Source organism: Tenebrio molitor, chromosome X (assembly GCF_963966145.1).
Source record: "Tenebrio molitor chromosome X, icTenMoli1.1, whole genome shotgun sequence".
Classification (NCBI taxonomy): Eukaryota; Metazoa; Arthropoda; class Insecta; order Coleoptera; family Tenebrionidae; genus Tenebrio; species Tenebrio molitor.
Genome location: NC_091055.1, coordinates 3,314,997 through 3,334,293, shown reverse-complemented (window position 1 = coordinate 3,334,293; position 19,297 = coordinate 3,314,997). Strand labels below are relative to the sequence as shown.

The 19,297-nt window shown below is 37.2% G+C and overlaps 1 protein-coding gene across 11 annotated transcripts in view; it reads right to left on the bottom strand.

Annotated features, from left to right (window-relative positions):
- The window catches only part of FoxP (forkhead box P), an 89,804-nt gene that overhangs the window by 48,978 nt on the left and 21,529 nt on the right, over window positions 1–19,297 (bottom strand). For 2 of the 11 annotated variants that reach the window (XM_069060008.1, XM_069060007.1), the window contains exons 1-2: window positions 11,346–11,516; window positions 6,842–6,949 (exon numbers count right to left, since the gene is read on the bottom strand). In XM_069060008.1, the coding sequence (XP_068916109.1) occupies window positions 6,842–6,949; window positions 11,346–11,393 (156 nt within the window). In that variant the 5' untranslated portion in view covers window positions 11,394–11,516. The other 9 variants (XM_069060012.1, XM_069060013.1, XM_069060010.1 and 6 more) reach the window with 7 other exon arrangements.

Genomic DNA, 19,297 nt, shown 5'->3' with positions numbered 1-19,297 from the left:
GTTCTGGATAGTAATTTTTTCTGCTGGAAACGTGTCTTTAGTAAGTACAGGATTATATCCCTTTTTGGTTTAATCTCAATCCAGTTCGTGTCCGTTCACATTAAATAAATTACGATTAATCATTATCAATTAATACGACAGTCACAGAACACAATAGATAAGTATGTATGTTTAAAAATTAAAAAATTGCAACACCACACACGAGCCTCCATTTTTAATTTCCTCGACAAATAGATAAACCGATAAACAATTATAGATAAAATAGTTTCAAAAATTACATGACTCAGTTCTGAGCGAAGTGCTCTGCATTTGATTGTAGTAAGTTGTTCTAATTACGTTTAATTGCTCCAAGTTGCTCGAGAAGGGTACTCATTGTTTCACTAATGTGGAATAATTTAGATAAATTGAGAGTCTTAATAACACGGTTTCTACCTGAAGTCTAAAGTTACTCTAGCAGTAGTAGCGATTTGCTATTTTTATTGAAAATTGCTCTAAGTTTAGGACAGAGAAACGTGATTGAAACTTGCTACAGTTACATCCAGATAGCCATATCTAGAAAGTGAAGGTTCACTCTTTATCACTTCATCTATCCATCAACATGTCTACAAAAATAAACAAATAAAACAGATACGCATTAGTGGGAGTTGCAATTTTTTTGTTGTCATCTTCTATACAATTTATTTACATGGTTTGTTACTCTCCTAACAAACAAAACTTTTTTTAACCTTTGTTTTTTATAAATAAAACGCAATGAAATGTGGAAACGTCCACTGTCCTACTCTTATGATTCTTGAATAAATATATTAGAAGAAGAATTATTTGTTAGCAGCGTTCACACTTCTGCTTAGTTTCACATCGATTTGAAACCAATAAGATGATTTGAAACTTTTTGGAAAAACTCGGTTGATAGCTTAAATCAAGTAGAAAAGGAAGTCTTATCTGAAAACAATCAGGTCTCCACGTGGAAGCTCAGTCGAAAACATTCACTGTCTGTTAGAAAAGTGTAGAATTGACTACTTCAAGTCAAATAACAAAAGACAATTTTAGATAAGTAGACACGCTTTGACAATTCACAGAAAATCCATTTCGATTGCGCCACAGTTTACACATTTGTACTTGATAAACAATTGTTTATTAAGTGTCACTGCGGTTTGACGCCGTATTTTCCAAACAGCAAACACTATTTTTACAAATAAGTGCTTTGTTTATTGATTGCGCTTTCTTTTCGAAACTATTCGCACACTCTTGATTATAATTCATAAAACAGTGCTTTCTACTGTCGTTATTACTTCTTTGGAGAAAGTGTCGTATCTGCATCATTAACCACTATATTCTAGTCACTAATATTACAAACGAAGAGGAAAAAAAGACAGGTAAATCTTAGTTTTGCACGACAGGTGTCAAATTAGACAGAGTTCAAGAGAGTGTAAAATAAACAGCCCTCTGGACAATTCGCATGATTTTCTGATGTTAAGCGACAAGTCATCAATTACAACCCCATCATAAATGCGCAGTTGGCCCAGTTCTGGATACTAACCTTGTGTCTAATCATCCCCGTCGCACCGGAAACACTAACAGAAGCCCCCAACAAAGTATTCTCGAAGCACTGACATTCGAAACAAAGCAACAACTTGTTGGAATTTGTTGAAGGTCCCAAAGTGATGTGTTTTTAGTTATCTCAGCATTTTAGACAACTCCAGAAGTTCTGGCTGGTCACTTGATTGATCAGGTTTGACTGTTGCCAACTGACACAAAGATATCTGAGAATACAAGATTTAAGAGATCGTGTTTTGTTTTAAGATACCTAATGCAATTTTACGTACTCCCTCTCTGTAAGTTGGGTTTATTTGAAAACGTTTAAATTCAGATAAAATGAGCGAAAATTGGGAATAGTTAAAAACATTCGATTAGCTTTTGTGTCAGGATAAATTCCCAGACAAATGCATTAGACAAAATAGGTGTAAAAAATTTTGATTAGAGAGCCAACCACTTATGGGATTAATCTAATAAATAGCAAATAATAATTAACAAACACGATTTATGCGCCCTAATAATTCAAACATTCAAATTACGTAAAAGAGACAAATTAATTAATTAATATAATTAATTTTTTGTAATGGAATCACGAAGTTAGTTTGCGAAGTTTGTTTAGTGAAAAGTAGGTTTCAGTGGTAATCAGACAAACACGCAGAGTCATCTCAATTCGTTGGAAATCTTAATTACTTTGTATTAACGATATTGCAATTTCTCCAGACGAAGTGACATTTACCACATCAGAACAACATTTATTATTCATAACACATATTTGGAATATTTGATATTCTATAGTTTTGGGAATTAAAAGACTATTGTAAAAATCTGTTATCATCATGTAGTTGTGTACAAATAGAGAAAAAAAATTAAAAATCAAAGAGAATTGCTTTTTTTGAAATACTAATTGTCATATCTGTTATTGCTACCGAAAATGCTACAGTGTTTATATGATGGTGTACTTGTACAAGAGCTACAAGAGGCCCTTATTCTACGAAAATGCCACAATGTTTAGAATTTAGATGATGGTGTACAAGATCTACAAGTGGATGCCCTTGTGCTACTGAAAATGCCACACTGTTTAGATTTAGATGATGCTCTTAAAAATGTCTGTACTTTACAGCCACATCTTTGAAGATGATTAATTTGGACGCAAAGTACAAAAAAAAATCTTTTTTAGAGCAATCCATTTGTTTGGGATTCAGTTAACCACAAGAAATTATTTAATTTGACACTGGAATTTTGTAGTTATTGCCAAGCTTACCATATGTTTAGATGTGTTAAGCTAAGAAATCGTAGCTGTAGCTATCTTGCCATTACTGAAAAAATGTAGAACCCGTTGAAGCCGTTTAATACATACAGGATGTTTCAAAATTGGCGAATTCCGAATTCAGAGCGTGGTAGAGAAGGACCCAGTGGAGCTCGTAAATACTTAGAAAAAAAATTCGCTCTTCCTGAAGAAGATATAAGCCCTTTAATTTTGTTCAATTCATAGCAGCCTGCATATCTACAGTAACAAAATACTATTCTAGCTACCTTGCCGTTCCATTTTTAAGAAAAATTACAAAAATTTAAGATTAAAAATTAAGGTAGGGTGCACCTTCAGACCAATGTATCATTGTGGGGGATGTCCCGAATTTTTTTTACTTCCATATTTGGCTACTAAAGTTATCTCCTACAACGCTCTGAATTCGGAATTCGCGAATTTTCAGACACCCTGTATTTACCTAATTGAGTGCTCAGTTTTATTTTGCATTATTTTTAATTCCAGAACTATACAATTAGTAACGTGACATCCCGCGGGATTGGTATTTCTAATTTGAAAGGTAGCTTACAACTAATCGCACGTTATGCGACTGAACATCCCCCTTGCGAACACATGGGGTGAAATAGCATGACACCTGAAAATATCAAAAATGAACTAATACAGCAACTGTGTCAGTTAACTAAAGTAATAGCTTTTAAATAACCAAATTCGTTATTTACTCATCAAACCACATTAATAAAATAGTCAATAAAAATTAGTTGATTTCCAAAAAAAACCAAACGACTTTTTTTGGCCCTCCACGCTTTATTTTTATTTGTGAAAAATTGAGGTGAAGTAACATGTGTTGTGCTAAGACAATTCGTTACATGCGTTGGCAAAGTCATTAGTAGTACAAACAATTGTTTGGAATGCAACGTGAATACTGTTATTAACAGGCCTTGGTTAGTCTAAGACAGATCAGCACTATTCCAAGAAAGAAAATGCATTAATTATGAAAGCAAATATACGAAAATAAATAAATATATAAGGTTATTAACAAAAATCGCTATTTGTTTTCGACAGTTGACAATTTTTTTAAACCGGTTTACCACATCCTTATAAGTCGCCGTCATGATTGTTTGATTATTTAAAAACAAAAATTACCTGTACAATTATACAAGATGAGAAAAAAGCTTAAAGTGCTCGGAGCGTTACTAGACATTGGGAACTAAAACATATCGATTATACAACATAATAAATATTTATTTGTTTATAATGATATTATTTTATTACTTAGTAAGCAAAAGAATATTTTGCTTATTGAAGATAACCTACAAAATGACTTAAATTCGCTATCAATTCTGGCGAATTTTTTATATTACAACACAACGTTCATATCACCAGGCTGTTACCTCAAATTTGTTTATAAATATTGTTTTTGAAATTAGTACATTTACAGATAACAAAAAGAGACAAGTTCGCACACATAAAATGCAGTATCTGCTTTTAATTGTGGATAATATGTTTACAATAGGTTAATACCCAGAACCACTAACTTACCTTGAACTTTACATTTACAATTTTAGTGTGCTTCAATTTAAATTGGCTTAGTTTTACAGCTACACATTTTCACTTAACTATCGACAATAAAACCAAATATTATTACCTCCGTGTAATTTTGCTTTTATTAAATTCATTTTCTAATTTACTTAATGTTATCTAACAAACAAGTAAACATAAATATCTGGGTACACTGTTTTAAAGAGACGGCGTACCTTTCCACAACGAATTAACAGCCACCTGCCAACCATTACGATAACTCAAATCTTCAACACACAAAACAAAAAAGCAAATAAAGATCTGATCCCATTAAAGTAAGCCGCTTACCTCAAATTTTTTAACGAACGTCAAAGAAATTACACAACAAATCAATTTCTCCACGACGAGCTATTTTCAAACTATTCATCAACTACATCCGAAAAATTCTTTTCCTAATTTAACAAATGTCAAACGTAAACGTCTACACTTTGTTCTGACAATGTAGAATACGTTTTAGTTTCACGTCAAAGATGAGTTATTTTACCGATAATAAATATGTACACCAGTTCTGTTGTTTTCTAGTGATTGTGAAATTGCAGTATAGTTGGAATTTATAAAAAGTGAAGACTAGTGAGGTGAAGGTGAGTACAGCAGAACAACTTTCGTAGTTTCTTTACTCGTGAGGTTAGATTTCAAAGATCATAAAATATCAAATGTGCACATTTTTACGACTCACGAGTATACTCGTATCTTCAAGAACGGCAAATCTGTGTCAAGATCTAGCTGCAAAATTGAAGCAGAGTAGGTATAGTAGAACATTTTCTTCACTCTCAAGATTATATTTTCGCAGAATTTAAAAAATGTAAAACGCCATAAGTATATTTGCAATAATTTACAGCTGCCACCTTCAAAGATAGTACACTTGTGTCAAGATTTACTCGACCAAGTGAGTGAAAGAGTGAGTAAGATTTTAGATCGAGTTAACACAATTGCACAATATCTTCAAAACAGTAAGGTTTAGCCGAATATAAATAACCGTGATAGTAGACCCATCCGTTGACAAACCTTCATTGAATTCCGGATAATTACCTCAATGCGGAAAACAAATTTATCAAAACCACAAAGATGCGGATGCAGTTTTTGATAAAAATCTTCAAGTGTTTACGTCCCGTATTATAAGCATTCAGCGATTCTCCCTCGACCAAGACTTAACAAAGAACTGAAACTTGAAGCGATTTGAGAGATTGTTTACCAGAAATTATAAACGATTTTCTGATTGGTACCTACGCAACGAGTAGCTTTTATGCAAATGCAAAATAAGCTGAACAGACTAACAATTTAAAATGAATAAAAGCTGTGGAATGTTTCAGTTGCGAAACTGTACAGATTTCAGCTCGTTCACACAGTTTTCTTCGTCGCATTTAATTTTATAAGTACACCTTTGACGTCCTTCTACTGTCATGTTAGAGATACAGTACGATTGATAAATAGTATGATAAGTTTAATCGTTGGTACATTTTATATGATATTTGTATTTTGTAATTGTTTCTTTTTTGATAAATATTTATAAACAATTGAAGGTCGCAAACAATAATGATAAGAACAGTTTGTTTTTATGTGTTCTAAACCTCACGTTATAATTTATTTATCGAAAAAAGATATCCGACTTACTATAATTGTTTTTTATGAGTGTGACAAATAACTGTGTGGCAAATAGTAAATTAAAAAAAAATAGTCGAATAGAACAGAATGAATTGTTGCGTAATGGTGTTTGGTGTTTTGAAGTTGGCATTGTGAGCAACCACAATAGCAACTTGTTAAAAAGCCGATGCTGATAGAAACTGGAAAACTGTAAAATCGGGTGAGGAACCAATAGCCCGAGGTCCCTCCAAAATGTGAGCGCCGTGAATTCGCCCCTTGTTTGTTGTTTACACCATAATAGTATCATAATAGGTTCGACGTTCGGGGGCAAGAAGACAAGCCTTGTTTGTGCTCGAGATTTAAAATGTAAGGGTGGAGTTATTGGGTTTGCTCGACAGTTCGGCAGGATTTAAGTACTTTTATTAAAAATCGCAATCAGATAAACATTTAAACTAATTCGTCCGATGTAAAGCAAGTTCACTTTAAAGTTTCCCTGATCTGTGAAAACGCCACGTCGAACGGTTCACCCCGCGAGTTGGGATGAATATTTTATAAACTTTATCATGCAAAAACGAAATAGAATGTTTACACTTCGTAAAATCTCTAAACACGAAGGATTATGCTAATTTCACAGCTATTTTTACAGAGAAGCGATTTTCCCAACTAAAAAATTGTTTGTTGCTTTACGTAATAAAAAAGTGAAACAAACTGAACTTTAACAACATAAACTAAAGTGTTGAGTTTAGACTGGTTGGTGGTTTGGAGTGCCGTTGTAGACGGCAATATTCAAGTAAGGAACTTGAAATTTGGAGAGGAGGTGTTGTACTCGCGAAGACGAGTGAGATTAGAGATTAGTTGTTGTTTGTAAATAGCGATGTTACTTACACTGTATCGAGAATGCCTGAGTGCAGGAGGCCAAGGACTGGTGGCGGCGGAAAAGTGGTTTTTGCTCCAGCCAACGGCACTCTCAAAAGGAACGTCTCCGATGTGGCCCTGGAACGTGACAAGAAAAGTGGTGAGGCATCTGCAGTGGTGGTGCAAACCGCGAAAGAAAAAGAACCGCGAAAACAGGATAGTCGTTCATCAACAAAGAGGTGAATTATTTAACGGAGTCAAAACGAAGAAAATTTGCACAGGCGTGCAGTTTATTTGATGAAGAGTCGAGTTATAGCGTGAAAAGGAAGAGCAAAACAATCTAAACGCGAGAAAAATAAAGCGAGCCGCAAACTTAAAGGTTTATATTTTATAATGTCGGAGTCGGGGAGAAGGAAATTTATACGGGACATTGCGTTTAGTTGAAAAAGATATTATAATTTCATTTGCCGCCTGTTCCTACTATAAAACATCGCCGCCTCCTTCCCGGATAGTTCCGGATTGTCCGGTTAGAGGGGTGGCGATATCGGCTATTGTTCAAATTAGCGGGCCAAAAACAGAGGAAGCGTAGACAGTAAGATTGCATTATTCAGACGCATCCCTTCCTGCTCCCTCTAATTTACGAGGGCGCTTTTAAATACGCGTATGCAGCGATATCGCGGATTTTACTGATTGCGCACCCCTCAAAAAAATAATTATAATCACACTAACCTTGCGATAATGCGACGTATCTCGACGAGCACAACAGGCTCACGTTTGTCGAACACCCCCGACAAGGATTCATTTTATACAAAGTACATGTTTATTATAAAAGGTTATTTACATCAGCGGCAAGTGTGCTCTATTGTGTACGCGAACGTGTCGTCCGTTAAAATAAAGAAGTACACCTGTGACAATAGAAAACAGAAGCACCGCAGCCGCAACTGACTCAGCTTGGAAATGCTGATTAAATTCAAAATATTTTAATCGCAACACGATGTTTGTTTCTAGAATTATTATTATTTCAGTTATCTTTAAACGATTTTTGATTCACTTGCACAATGCAGTGATTCACTCACTACCTGCAGGAAATGCGTTCGATGCAATTTTTCATCATGAAGAACCAAATTAACATTCAAATTTTCGCATTCTTTCGATGACTGTGAACCAACTCGAAAACAGGAAGCGTTCATCATGATAATAGCGTCCTTGTCAAAAATTTTGACCATCACTACAACTCGATTCGATCTCCTCGAGGTTGTTTATTGTTTATTAATTATCGACCGGTCACATACGGTAGCAACACCGAAAGCTCATTAAACATTTTAAGTGATCTTTAAAAACGGCATTAACCGTTTTATTAAGTAATAATAGAGAATAAATCTATCAGCTTGGCAGTTCCGCGCGTGTTAAATGCTCGCATCGATTATTTGAGTGGTAGTTTTGGAAATTCGTGTGGAGGGTTGCGTCCGAGATGACGCGACAAATTGTCGCTTGGAAGTCGTAACGTGCGAGAATCGATGGTATTTTTCGATGGGATAATGAAAATCGTGTTAAATCTATTTTTGAAATGTGTAAGTATAACGGTTATGATACAACGCTTACATCTCCGAGATAGAACAAATAAATAATAAAACCGAGACTAATAGCGGCTCCAACACAATAAACTTGAAATATTTCCAAATTCTTCTAAGTTGGCCGAAAGTGAAACAATAAATTAGCGAAAAAGTCGTACAAAACAGAAAAAAAATCGTTGTAGCGTAACTGACATTTATTCGGAATCGGAGACCGCATCTCATTACGAGTCGGATGCTGAGTTTGCACAGATCTTTGTGTTGTGGAAATACCGCCCTTCGCACTTAATCAGCGGAGGGTCTTTCGACCAAAAACGTTTAACATTTTTTCTTATTGGAGCCGTCCGTGGAAATTACGAGATCAAGAAGTGACCAACAACTCTCGACCAACTTCCGCCGTTCGAGTCCTGGAAGTTCGGTTGACATTCAAGGTCATTAGGGTCCCTAATCTCACCATAACAGGAACATAAAAGGAACGTCGCCGACCGACTGTTTCGCTTTTTCGAAGGGGCGCGGAGGGTGTAGATTTTTTTACTAATTTCCCGACGCGTGTTATAATAAATATGAGTTTCGAACAACCCGTGCAGCCGTCATCGTCCTTATTGACACAGGATATAGGCAGCTGGGGAGGGATGCCGAAACGGGGCCAACGCTTTAATGAATAATGTGCAAATAACGCGAGAAGAGATTTTTCCAAAACAGTTAATTAGATTTTTAAGAATTATTTTTACCAACTCTCACGTGTTATCTGTCCGTAATAAAAAATATTTCACATAGCTACACGAGTGACAGTTATTAAAAATATGTTCCCAACAATTTTATCAGTTGGAATTATTTTGTGTACACCAGACCGATATACAAATAAATAAACGTAGATAAAGTATTCACACCAATAACAATCACAAAATATGGTAAATACTGGTCCTAGAAACATAATACGGACGAAGGGAAAGTTATCGGAAGGGTGAAGTTACATGGAACGGCGACAACCCACCATTTGGAAGGGTTATCTCCTCTCTTTTACCCTCGACTCGACGGAGACTCTAAAACAAACTCGAATCGAGAAAAAATAGTCATCAAAATCTTCTCGAACAAAACATTATAAAAAAAAAACAAAGTGAGTTTTGCCACATCCAATAAATTTTGTAATTTTAATTGAATTCAAATCAGAACGTAAGGAATTCTATCTTACTTTGAACGTTAAGACCAGAAACAATAAACTGAGATGAAGAAATAACAAATTCATCAACAATTTCTACGTCCATTCAAAATTATAATTGTGATTGTAAAAAAATAGAAGTTGTGTCAATTTAAATGTTGTAGTGATCGTCATTAATGACCAATGAATCGCTCATGGAACAATAAGTTGGCAAAAATGTTCTGCCGTCACGTAAATGCATTGTTACAATTATCTATACACTTATGCCAACCTGAAAAAAATTTGATAAGACTAACGAACAAATTGTTCGAAGTTAGAACATTTATTTTTGCACGGTGAAAAAATTCGATCGAAACTTGGAGTACCGGATGTAGCTTAGATTCTACAGGAGGAATTTAATAATTTTTATATGAAACAAAAACTGTCAAAAAAAATGTGTAAGTGTATCGCGGTGGATCGGATGCGAAAGATTTGGTGGTTGGGGAAAGTTAAAACCGATCAAGTGGTGATCAAGGTGACGCCAAATAAGTCTAGTTGTGATCAGATTTCTGCTAAGCGATTACGCGGTAAAAATGCAAGGGTGGTGATTTGTCGTCGATTTTGTTGCGGCCAGAACAGATTGTTTAGTCGTTTATTGTGACGTATAATGGTACCGATCCAAAGAAGTCAGGAGATATATTTAAAATACAATTTATTAAAGTAACGAGATGTATTTTTGCATATTTATACAACCAACGCAATTGCTTACTCTTAATATTTACTTTATTTCACACGATACATCTAAGCAAAAATTTACTTGATAAACGAATCTGTTTTCTTTCATATGCATAATATAAACTATTTTTTGAAGATATTTGTAGACTATTATGTAGGAAAATCAAAATAAACAATTACTTTTTTAAGAAATTTCGTTATAAATCAGAGCAAATTATATTTACACCAACTACAATGAAACAACTGACAATACATAACCACCATGTGGCGTCCTACTTTTGCGGCAAGATACACAAAATCGACGCCAGATCGTGCACGTCGGTGTTGAGGAGGAAGAAGAAGAAGAAGGAGGAAACCCTCCGGACCGAATCGAGCATTGGGAAGCTCTCGCCCCGACAGGGGTACTTCGTGTTGGCGTGTGTGAGAACTGAGAATAAACCAAAAGAAAATACAAAGGAACAGTATTTCGACAGTGTGATTTATACTTCGAGCGCTCGCTCACGCCAGATGCAAGTATATTTACTTAAGCAGCTTGGGCAGGGTGAAGAGACCTCATCTGACGATTGGTATAATTCGTTTCAGATAAATAGTGGAACGGCGTCCGAGAAAAAATCGGAAGGGAAAAAGCGCAAAATGTGCGAGCGGCACAAACAAAGCGGGGTAGGTACTAGGTAGATGGATGTAGATGTTGTACGGTGTCGCCGACGACAGTCTTTTGTCGGTGTAGGTTGTTGTTCTGGGGACAAACCTTCAGGTTGGCGGTTGGAGTGGCGGGTGGTGCGAGGTGTGCGTCTTGTCACTTTTCACTCACTAGTTTTTGAAAATCGTCACCGTTCACATTTCACCCAGTTACGTAAGAGAAGCGCGCCGAAGCGGGAATTTCAAAAAGTGAGGTTATGAGGTACGTGCGCTGACCGGCTTCGACGTGGAAGCAATTCTAGTCGAGAACATACTGAGTATAGGCACACGTTCGTGCGGCACATAATGTTGTTTACTGTTTACATGTCTGCTTCGCCTCGCCCGTATGAGAGATGTTGTTTACTCAGTTATATTTAGAGTTTAGAGAAATGCAAAAGCAAACCAACTACACCTGCCTCGACTGGAGATTCCACAGGGGCGGATTACACGCACATTTCATGTCCACTTTGTTCCACCGAAATCAATCTCGCCGCCGTAAACACACAATCCCGGAGCGATATTTTTTCGCAAATTGCTCCATCCACCGAACATGCCGCTAACACAATACTCGCAATCGCAAAAACACGACGCGAATCCTCTTATCTCGATTTTTCTAAAATAAACAAACAAATAATAGAATAATACACATTTTTTCTCGGTTATTTACAAGGACTCAGATCTAATCTGACACGGTACACAAAGCTATTAAACCAGTCGATCGTCTATCTTGGCACCACTTCAAGCGGTCAAAATTTTTCGCATCCGAAACGGAGAGCGACGAAATAAAAATTAAACTTAATTTATGTGCGGCGGAGTTTAAAACGGGAGGAATACAAAAAGCGATAAAACCTCCATCGATAGCGTGGTCGCCCCTTTGGGAAGAAGAAATCAGTATTCATATTAACTGTTCGCGATTCCGCACCCCTCGTGCCACAAAGGTGCAAACTTATTATAAGGGTGTATCTGCGAAAAGCCTGTATTACGAGACCCTTGATACCGAGTGCACTCATCTGTGTAAAGCTTTTCATCAAAGAGGCACAACATATCCAGAAGCCTGATTGATCCGAGTATTGTTTTTCGGAGTCGGATGCAGCCGAGGTCGCTTAAGTAATGCAAATAGAGAATATCCGAACGGGAGAAAAACTAAAAGAGAGTTCATCTCGAAGCTTTATGAACGTTTTAGGTGAATATATAATTTTGGCAAAACGCGTCTTTACTATTTCTCGGGATGATCGGAAGTCAATAAGAGACAGAGAAGTAGCAATAACTGGGACAGAAAGAGACACTCGTCGCGGAAAAGGTAGTATATAAAGTAGCCAAGTTAAAATGGTGTGGGGGAAATCAAAAGAAGTGCCAACCCCAGCGTATTTTAGCATTCCCCTCGCGAGCTGTCCGTCTCGCTTTCTCGCCCAACGCAATCGTTACGGCCTCCTCCTCGTCGACTCCGGGAGATATTATTTCTTATTTCAAGTCACATTCGAGTAAGTAGGTGGCACAAATTAGGTTCTTGGCGACTTTTGCATCTCAGCGGTGTGACATGCAACGATAGCTTTTATTGACAAAATCAACGTGCGGGGAGAATACGGAATCGTGGCTGAAAAGGTGTAAATCAAAAGTTGACAAACAGAGTCCGAAGCTGATGAACGCATTCATGCGATCCGACAAGGAGGACCCGGACCCTCGGGACGGTCATCGCTCCAACCGTCATAACTTATACGGGGAAATTTTAAAAAGTGCATTTCACGACCTGGGATTGAAACCGGAGAGGGTACCTCGATCACTCCTGGACGTTTCCGGATCACGTCGAATCTATATACCACCCATTAGTCGACGATATTATAAACTGACAGATTCGCATCGCAGGATCTGGACCGTCACCTCCTTCATTCTTCTCGTCGACCGTCAACTAATAAACTAAATTTTCAAAATCCAAAAAGAGACGACGTCATCCACAAAATGATGTTCACGTTGCCATCTGGTCCTTTCTCGAAACCAGGGGGAAGCAGTTCACTTGGTCGATTAGATTAAGGTTAAACCAGTTAAAAAGCCAAACCAACTAAAGCAACGCACCGACCAATTAATTAACCGGTTAAATTAATCAAACGCTTGAATAGTATTTCCAAAAAATTTCATACTCAACTAATTTTCTTGTTGAACTAAACTGACCGATAATTAATTGATCAAGTTTACTGCTGAAACATAACCAACCGACAACTAATTGACCACTTAAACCTTTTAACCGGTTAAACCATACAACACTCCAAGGAGGTTCGACGGTCAATTTTTTTTTGACCGGTTTGGCTCTTTAACCGGTTTAAAACTAGTTAAATCAGTTCAACCGACTAAATTTATCTATTCGCTAAATTATAAATACATACTTGACAGAAACCCCTCTCAAATAAATGTAATTAACAATAAAATATGTAATAAAAATTCACTACAAGATTTCTTTTTTTTTCAATTTTTGCTGATTTTTTCCCCATTTGCTCAATAGGCGATCAATGTGCATATAATTTTTTTTTGTGGCTAAAAATAACACGGAGCTAATCTCAGACTGTCTGCTGTTTTGCAAATATGTAACAAAAAAAAGGAACCAGGTTAAATTAGGGGAGAGTGGGGTAATGACGACCACCTAAGGGAAATTGGTTGTAAAAAATGTTGTCAACAAGATATCTGATATCTGAAATACGTTCCTGATAGGCTGAACTATGTAGATTTATTATGCCTTACGTAGAAAGCTAAACAGTCTTTAATTTTTATTTAAAAAAATCATATTTGGAGTCATACATTTGGTTGCGATTGCCCAACTACTGGGGTAATGACGACCATAGTGCGGGTAATCACGACCAGAAATATTTGAAAAGTTATTTATTATTTCAAAGGAAAAAATAAGTATACCTAATAATTAATAGATAAAGTTATTAAGGCGACCGCGACTAGTTTTGAGTCTTTCTTTGTTATAGCAGAAATCACAAAGATAATTTAATAATTAATTTAATTAATTAAACAATTAATTACATTGCCTATGGCTTGAAAGTAAAAGAAGCAGTTTGATAAAAGTTCAATTTTGATTCCTCCTTTTTTTTTCGAATAAAATTATAATCTGCAACTTTTGGGTAACGTAGTCAGCATCCACAAGAAACAATGAGCTATGATGTATCATTTTCATTTGGAACACTTTCACAGTTTCGTGTAATTTATTCTAAGTATGGAAAATTTAATTCTGTTTTATTTAAAATTTTTCTTTTTGCGAACACTTGATGGGATTTGTCTCGACGAAGTGAAACAGTTCTCCCCGAAGGCCTTCTTCTGTGACGAAATTATCTTGATCTGAATCATTTAAAATACAGTGTACTCTCTCTTAAGCGGACACCCGCGGTTCCCGAAATTGTGTCCGCTTAATAGAGGTGTCGGTTCAAGAGGAATTTCTCTCTTAATATGTAATACATATGTATGCCTATCATAATTAATCTTTTGGTCAGTGAAACAGAAAATTTTTGTAATGCAACTACTCAGCAACTTCTTTCGCCTTTGATCTTATTAGAGGTCCTGACAAGGGAATATTTTTGTTTCTTGCTTTAACAAATCATTCGTGAGTTAGTTTATGGATGTTAAATCCTTCCGTTTTCAAAAAGCTTCTTTTTTCTGTGACGTACTCATTGGAATTATACTTCTGTAAAATTCATCCCTTTTGCATCTATAATGTTCGGCGCCTGTGTTTTCCCAATTTGAAATTTACCGGCTAGAGCACGAACACTATCTTTTTGTTTTTCAAAAAATTCCACTACATTTATTTTTTCTTTAAGCGTAATAATTCGTTTTTTTGGTAGCTACATGTTTGCTTGGTCGAGTAAAACTACTGCACGGAGTTCTTAGACCGTTCTGTTTCCACCCGTCAGCATACTTCAGAGGAAATCCCGATGTTCTTACATTTTTACAACACAGACTGTCCGCATAAGAGAGGTTCATGAGACGTTAAACACCGCAATTCACTATCCGTGTCCGGTTAATAGGGAGTCCGCTTAAGAGGAAACACGTTATTAGCAAAGCCATACATATTTTATCGGTCCCTCAAAAAGTGTCCGCTTAAGAGAGATGTCCGCTTATGAGGAGTGTCCGCAAAGAGAGAATACACTATCTAGAAAAGCTCGAGAAGATGTAACTTTGACGACAAAAAAAATCTTCTGTACGTAGTGTCTTCGCTTCTTCTAGAAACAGTATGTAATGAAGAAAAACTAAAATATTTTTTAGAATGTCAAAAACTGCCGAGAAGATAAAAAGATATTTGTGTATGCAGAAAACAAAACTAGAGATTATTTTTTAATTTAAGATTGACTTTTACTTCTAAGTAGTCGAAATTATCTGATTCTATATATTTAGACAAGATTTAGTAAAATTTGTTTCGCAAGTCCTAAAAATGTGGAAATTTTTTTAATCTGTAAGTATTTGTGGTGTGAAGTGTAGCTCTAAATCGATCTCTATCGATACTCGTGATACGATCTGAGGGCAAAAAAAGAATAGGAATTTTCCCATGCTATTTTTCTCTGCAATCATTTTAACACAATCTTTATTTTTAGATTAGTCACTTTTATTGGGTAAAGAGCAATTGAGGGAATGATGTGTCAAAATGCGATCAATCAAGATTAAAAAGGAGAATTGTTACATTATTTGGAGTTAACGTGACTACCTAAATTACACGTTCCGGATTGTTGTGTTATGTTTTTAAAATAAATAATGGCCAATTACTTATTATAGTTAAGTGGCTGTAACAATAGAACACACATTAAATGTAAAGTGCAACGGTAAATAAGTCAAACAATTCAACAATTAGTTTTAAACGTTTATAATGTGTACATGTGTGCCGCCGATTCGTGTTCGAAATTAATTTTAGAGAAAAAATTGCGATGCATCTGGGGTATTTGGTGGCGTGGAGTTATCTAGATTTTGAATGAGGTGTTTTCAAATATTAACTCGTCTCCATAATTATGCGTGATCTTGAAATAAAAGATAAGAATCCACGGTGGCGTATTTATATAAATAGTTGCATCGGTGAGAAGGGGAAGAGTGTTGGTGGTTCGAGGAGTCGAGGAGGGATCTGAGGTTCGCGTAAAAATCAGATTAAGCGCATCAGGGGAGGTAATGAGAACGAAATTTGGGTCGAATTAAACTGAAATTGTGAGTTCTGCTCCATGTGGCGTTAACAACGGCGAGTGGAAGGTGGAAGGGACCAGGTTAGACCTCTGTTTGCCAAGAAACAGTATGACAAGTCAGCAAACTTAAAGCTAACTTGACTTTAACAACAGTCAAGTGGTTAGTTAGTAATGTAAAAGTACAAATACAACGGCAAGTCTCTAGAGCTTAGATCGTAAGGTACACACACATTGTTCGCGTGGGCTTCACCGAACAACCACATGGCGTCACGACGTCTCCAAAGGAGCAACGGGAGAGACAAGGACGGAGCCCTCCCCGTACGGTTCTTTACCTAGAACCACATACTTGAACACAAGTTTTCCTAAGTTTTGGACTCGTGCAAGTAAACGTCTTTCAATATACATGTCTGTAATTTAGACGATGGCTATAACCCGCTCGTTCTACGGAGAGATCGGAGAAGTTGCGAGCTGATTGTTCCCTTAGGCCTGAGCTAATTGTGTAGTAATAGCGGAGGTAACTCGGTGTAGTCTTAGACGCCGGCAAGGGTTACATTGTTCAGGTAGACCCCATAAATCGAACGTCAATCAGTCCGCTCCGCACCGCGAATTTCTTCAAAACACCAAATTAGCCCTCGTTTAATTTTATAAAATATGAATGCCGCTTAGGCGGAAGATTGCACTAACCCGGTCTCGAATTCCGGATCCCCGACTATATACATAAATGACACGGCTATTATTCCAGATAGAAGATTGCTGAAGCCCGCAACGCACCAACATTCGGATCGTAAATTTTAATGTTCTCTTCCAAGATTCTGCAGAAGTTATCACAATAATTTTAGAGACCCATAACGTTTAATTAGAACTTCAAACAACACGATAGGCTTGCGCGGACGCCTTAATGGAAATTGTTTTTTAAACATAACACTTTATTTTATGCCTCCCAAACTCCATCACACTCTTCACGTGCTTCGCGATGTTCCAAAAGTTTTTCACCAACAACGTATACCATCTTCACTGCGGTGGCCAAATATTGAAAAAAAAAACAAACGAGTCGATTAAAAGTGGAAAAAATAAGGCGCGCGAGCTGACTCTCGATGTTTGTGCTGGAGCGAATGTGGATTTTTCTTTGTAAATATGAAATAAAGATGGGGTGGGTCAGATAATGAGTCGGGTCGAGGTGAGTTGCGTTTGATTCGTGTGTGCAAACATGAGGATTTCTACATTTTAATCCGTGGAGAAGGAAATGTGTAATTGGTCGGCGGAGATGAGCCAGCAAATGGCACATTTTATTAAAATTAATTAAGAAGTTAATTAGAGAGGCGCAATTTCGATTTATTTAATAAACAAGGGAAGCAAGAAAACTGTTTAACCAGTTAGGTCGGGAATGTTGCGTAAAAATGTATTATTTAGAATTATATCGGCGATGAGCCTGGGGGAAGTTTGGAAGAGAATAAACAGCGGGAAGCAAGTCGAGTCCGCCGATAATAACGGATTTGCTTTTATCGTTTTGTTTTTATTGTCTTCCCCAAAGTGCCACCTTATTCTATTATAAACAAATTGAGTGGCACCGGGAAAAGTGTTTCGTTGGGATTGTTCAAAATCCGGTCGGTTTATTTTGAAAGTTGTCGGTTTATTTGGCAACATCTTAGCAACAAACATCGGACGTGTGGGGGTTGGTGGAATCGACGACGAAAGGAGTTGTGGTGCGTCGGGACGAAAGACGAAAATTTCGGTTGCATTGCATTTTTAGTCGAAAGTTCTTATTGTAATCTTTGTGTAGATTGTTATTGCTGCGGCGGAGGGAATATTACGTCTAACCTCGAGGCGGATGGCGGAACGGCGATTAAGCCCGCCCAACCCTAATGAAGTAACCATCGCCAAAAGTTTCCGACGCGCTTTAATGTTCTTTCGTGTTTTTATAATGACACGCTTCGCCGATGATGTCTCACACCAAACTTTCCATAGTCTAAAATGAAGGAAATTATCGAAAACTCCGACAGTCAAAAGCTAAACAGCCGCCCACCCTCTAGTGTCCTCGATCACTCGCACCAATTTACACCGGGACTTACGTATTCGGGCATTCCGATTAAGGGAAGCGGAGCTTTCGGAGGGATCACTCGACACATTCGCGCCTCATCACACGTAAACACACCCTCACCGTGGCGAGCACATCTAGTCCGAACTTAGACGAGCAACGCATCTCCGAGGGGCGAGAAATGTCGCCCCGCTGCACCACTTTTCACGCGACGTATAATGAAATAATGTTTGTCCACGACTGTAGTGTATTTCCTTACATACACAGTAGGTACTGTTTGCGAGGGATGGGGTAAATAAATCAATACTGTAGTATATTTGTACTAAAGCAAGAAGACCGGTGGGGCAAAGAGGGTTGCATGCATGTTGTTTACAGGGGAAGAAAAACAAACAAAAAATGTTAGCTAGTTGTGAGCTCAAGCGGGCGCAAAAACAAGCTCAGACCTACGGTTTTCACCCCGTCTGCCACACTATTTCGGTACGTAGGTGCGTGATCGTTTGCGTCACCGTTCATTACCTGGTTTGCGAGTTTCGACTTTTTAATTGTTATCGATTTGTGCCATTTAATACGTCTTGGTTCGATCTATTCGCACGCACTAATTATTTGGATGGAACGCACGATTCCAACCCACGAGATAAATACGCGGTTTGTTATGTTATGTAACCAACCCCGACAACATGTTGTGTTACGAAACAAAATAAACCTCATTCTCGCTGAAACACAACGATTAACTGCAAATCTGTGCCGAAATTAACACGACCGAAAATGTTTGACATTCGCGGATTTTTCGCGGATCTTTCGCGGAGCTTCGTTTTGAAAATATATAGTAAGTAGTTTTTGTGTGAGTCGGTGTTTGGGCTGTGGGGTAATTGATGTAGCGAAAACCTTTTAGACCGTTGTTTTCTTGTATCTTGTATTTTTAATAATAAAGTGTAGGGTTTCGTACGGTGCAGAACGAGAGGAATCAATAATGGCGATAACGTGAAATGATCGCGTAAGAGCGTCCGCCGGAGCTTTGGGAATATTTTGTAGTTGGACAAATTGTTGAGCGTTTGAACCCTAAACTTCGGGGGAGTTAATACACATCCGGGTGCACATGTGAAATGACGGTCGAGATACCACACAACAAAACAAACCACCTGTTGGATTGTTGTATAAATTCGTACACAGAAGCGAAAT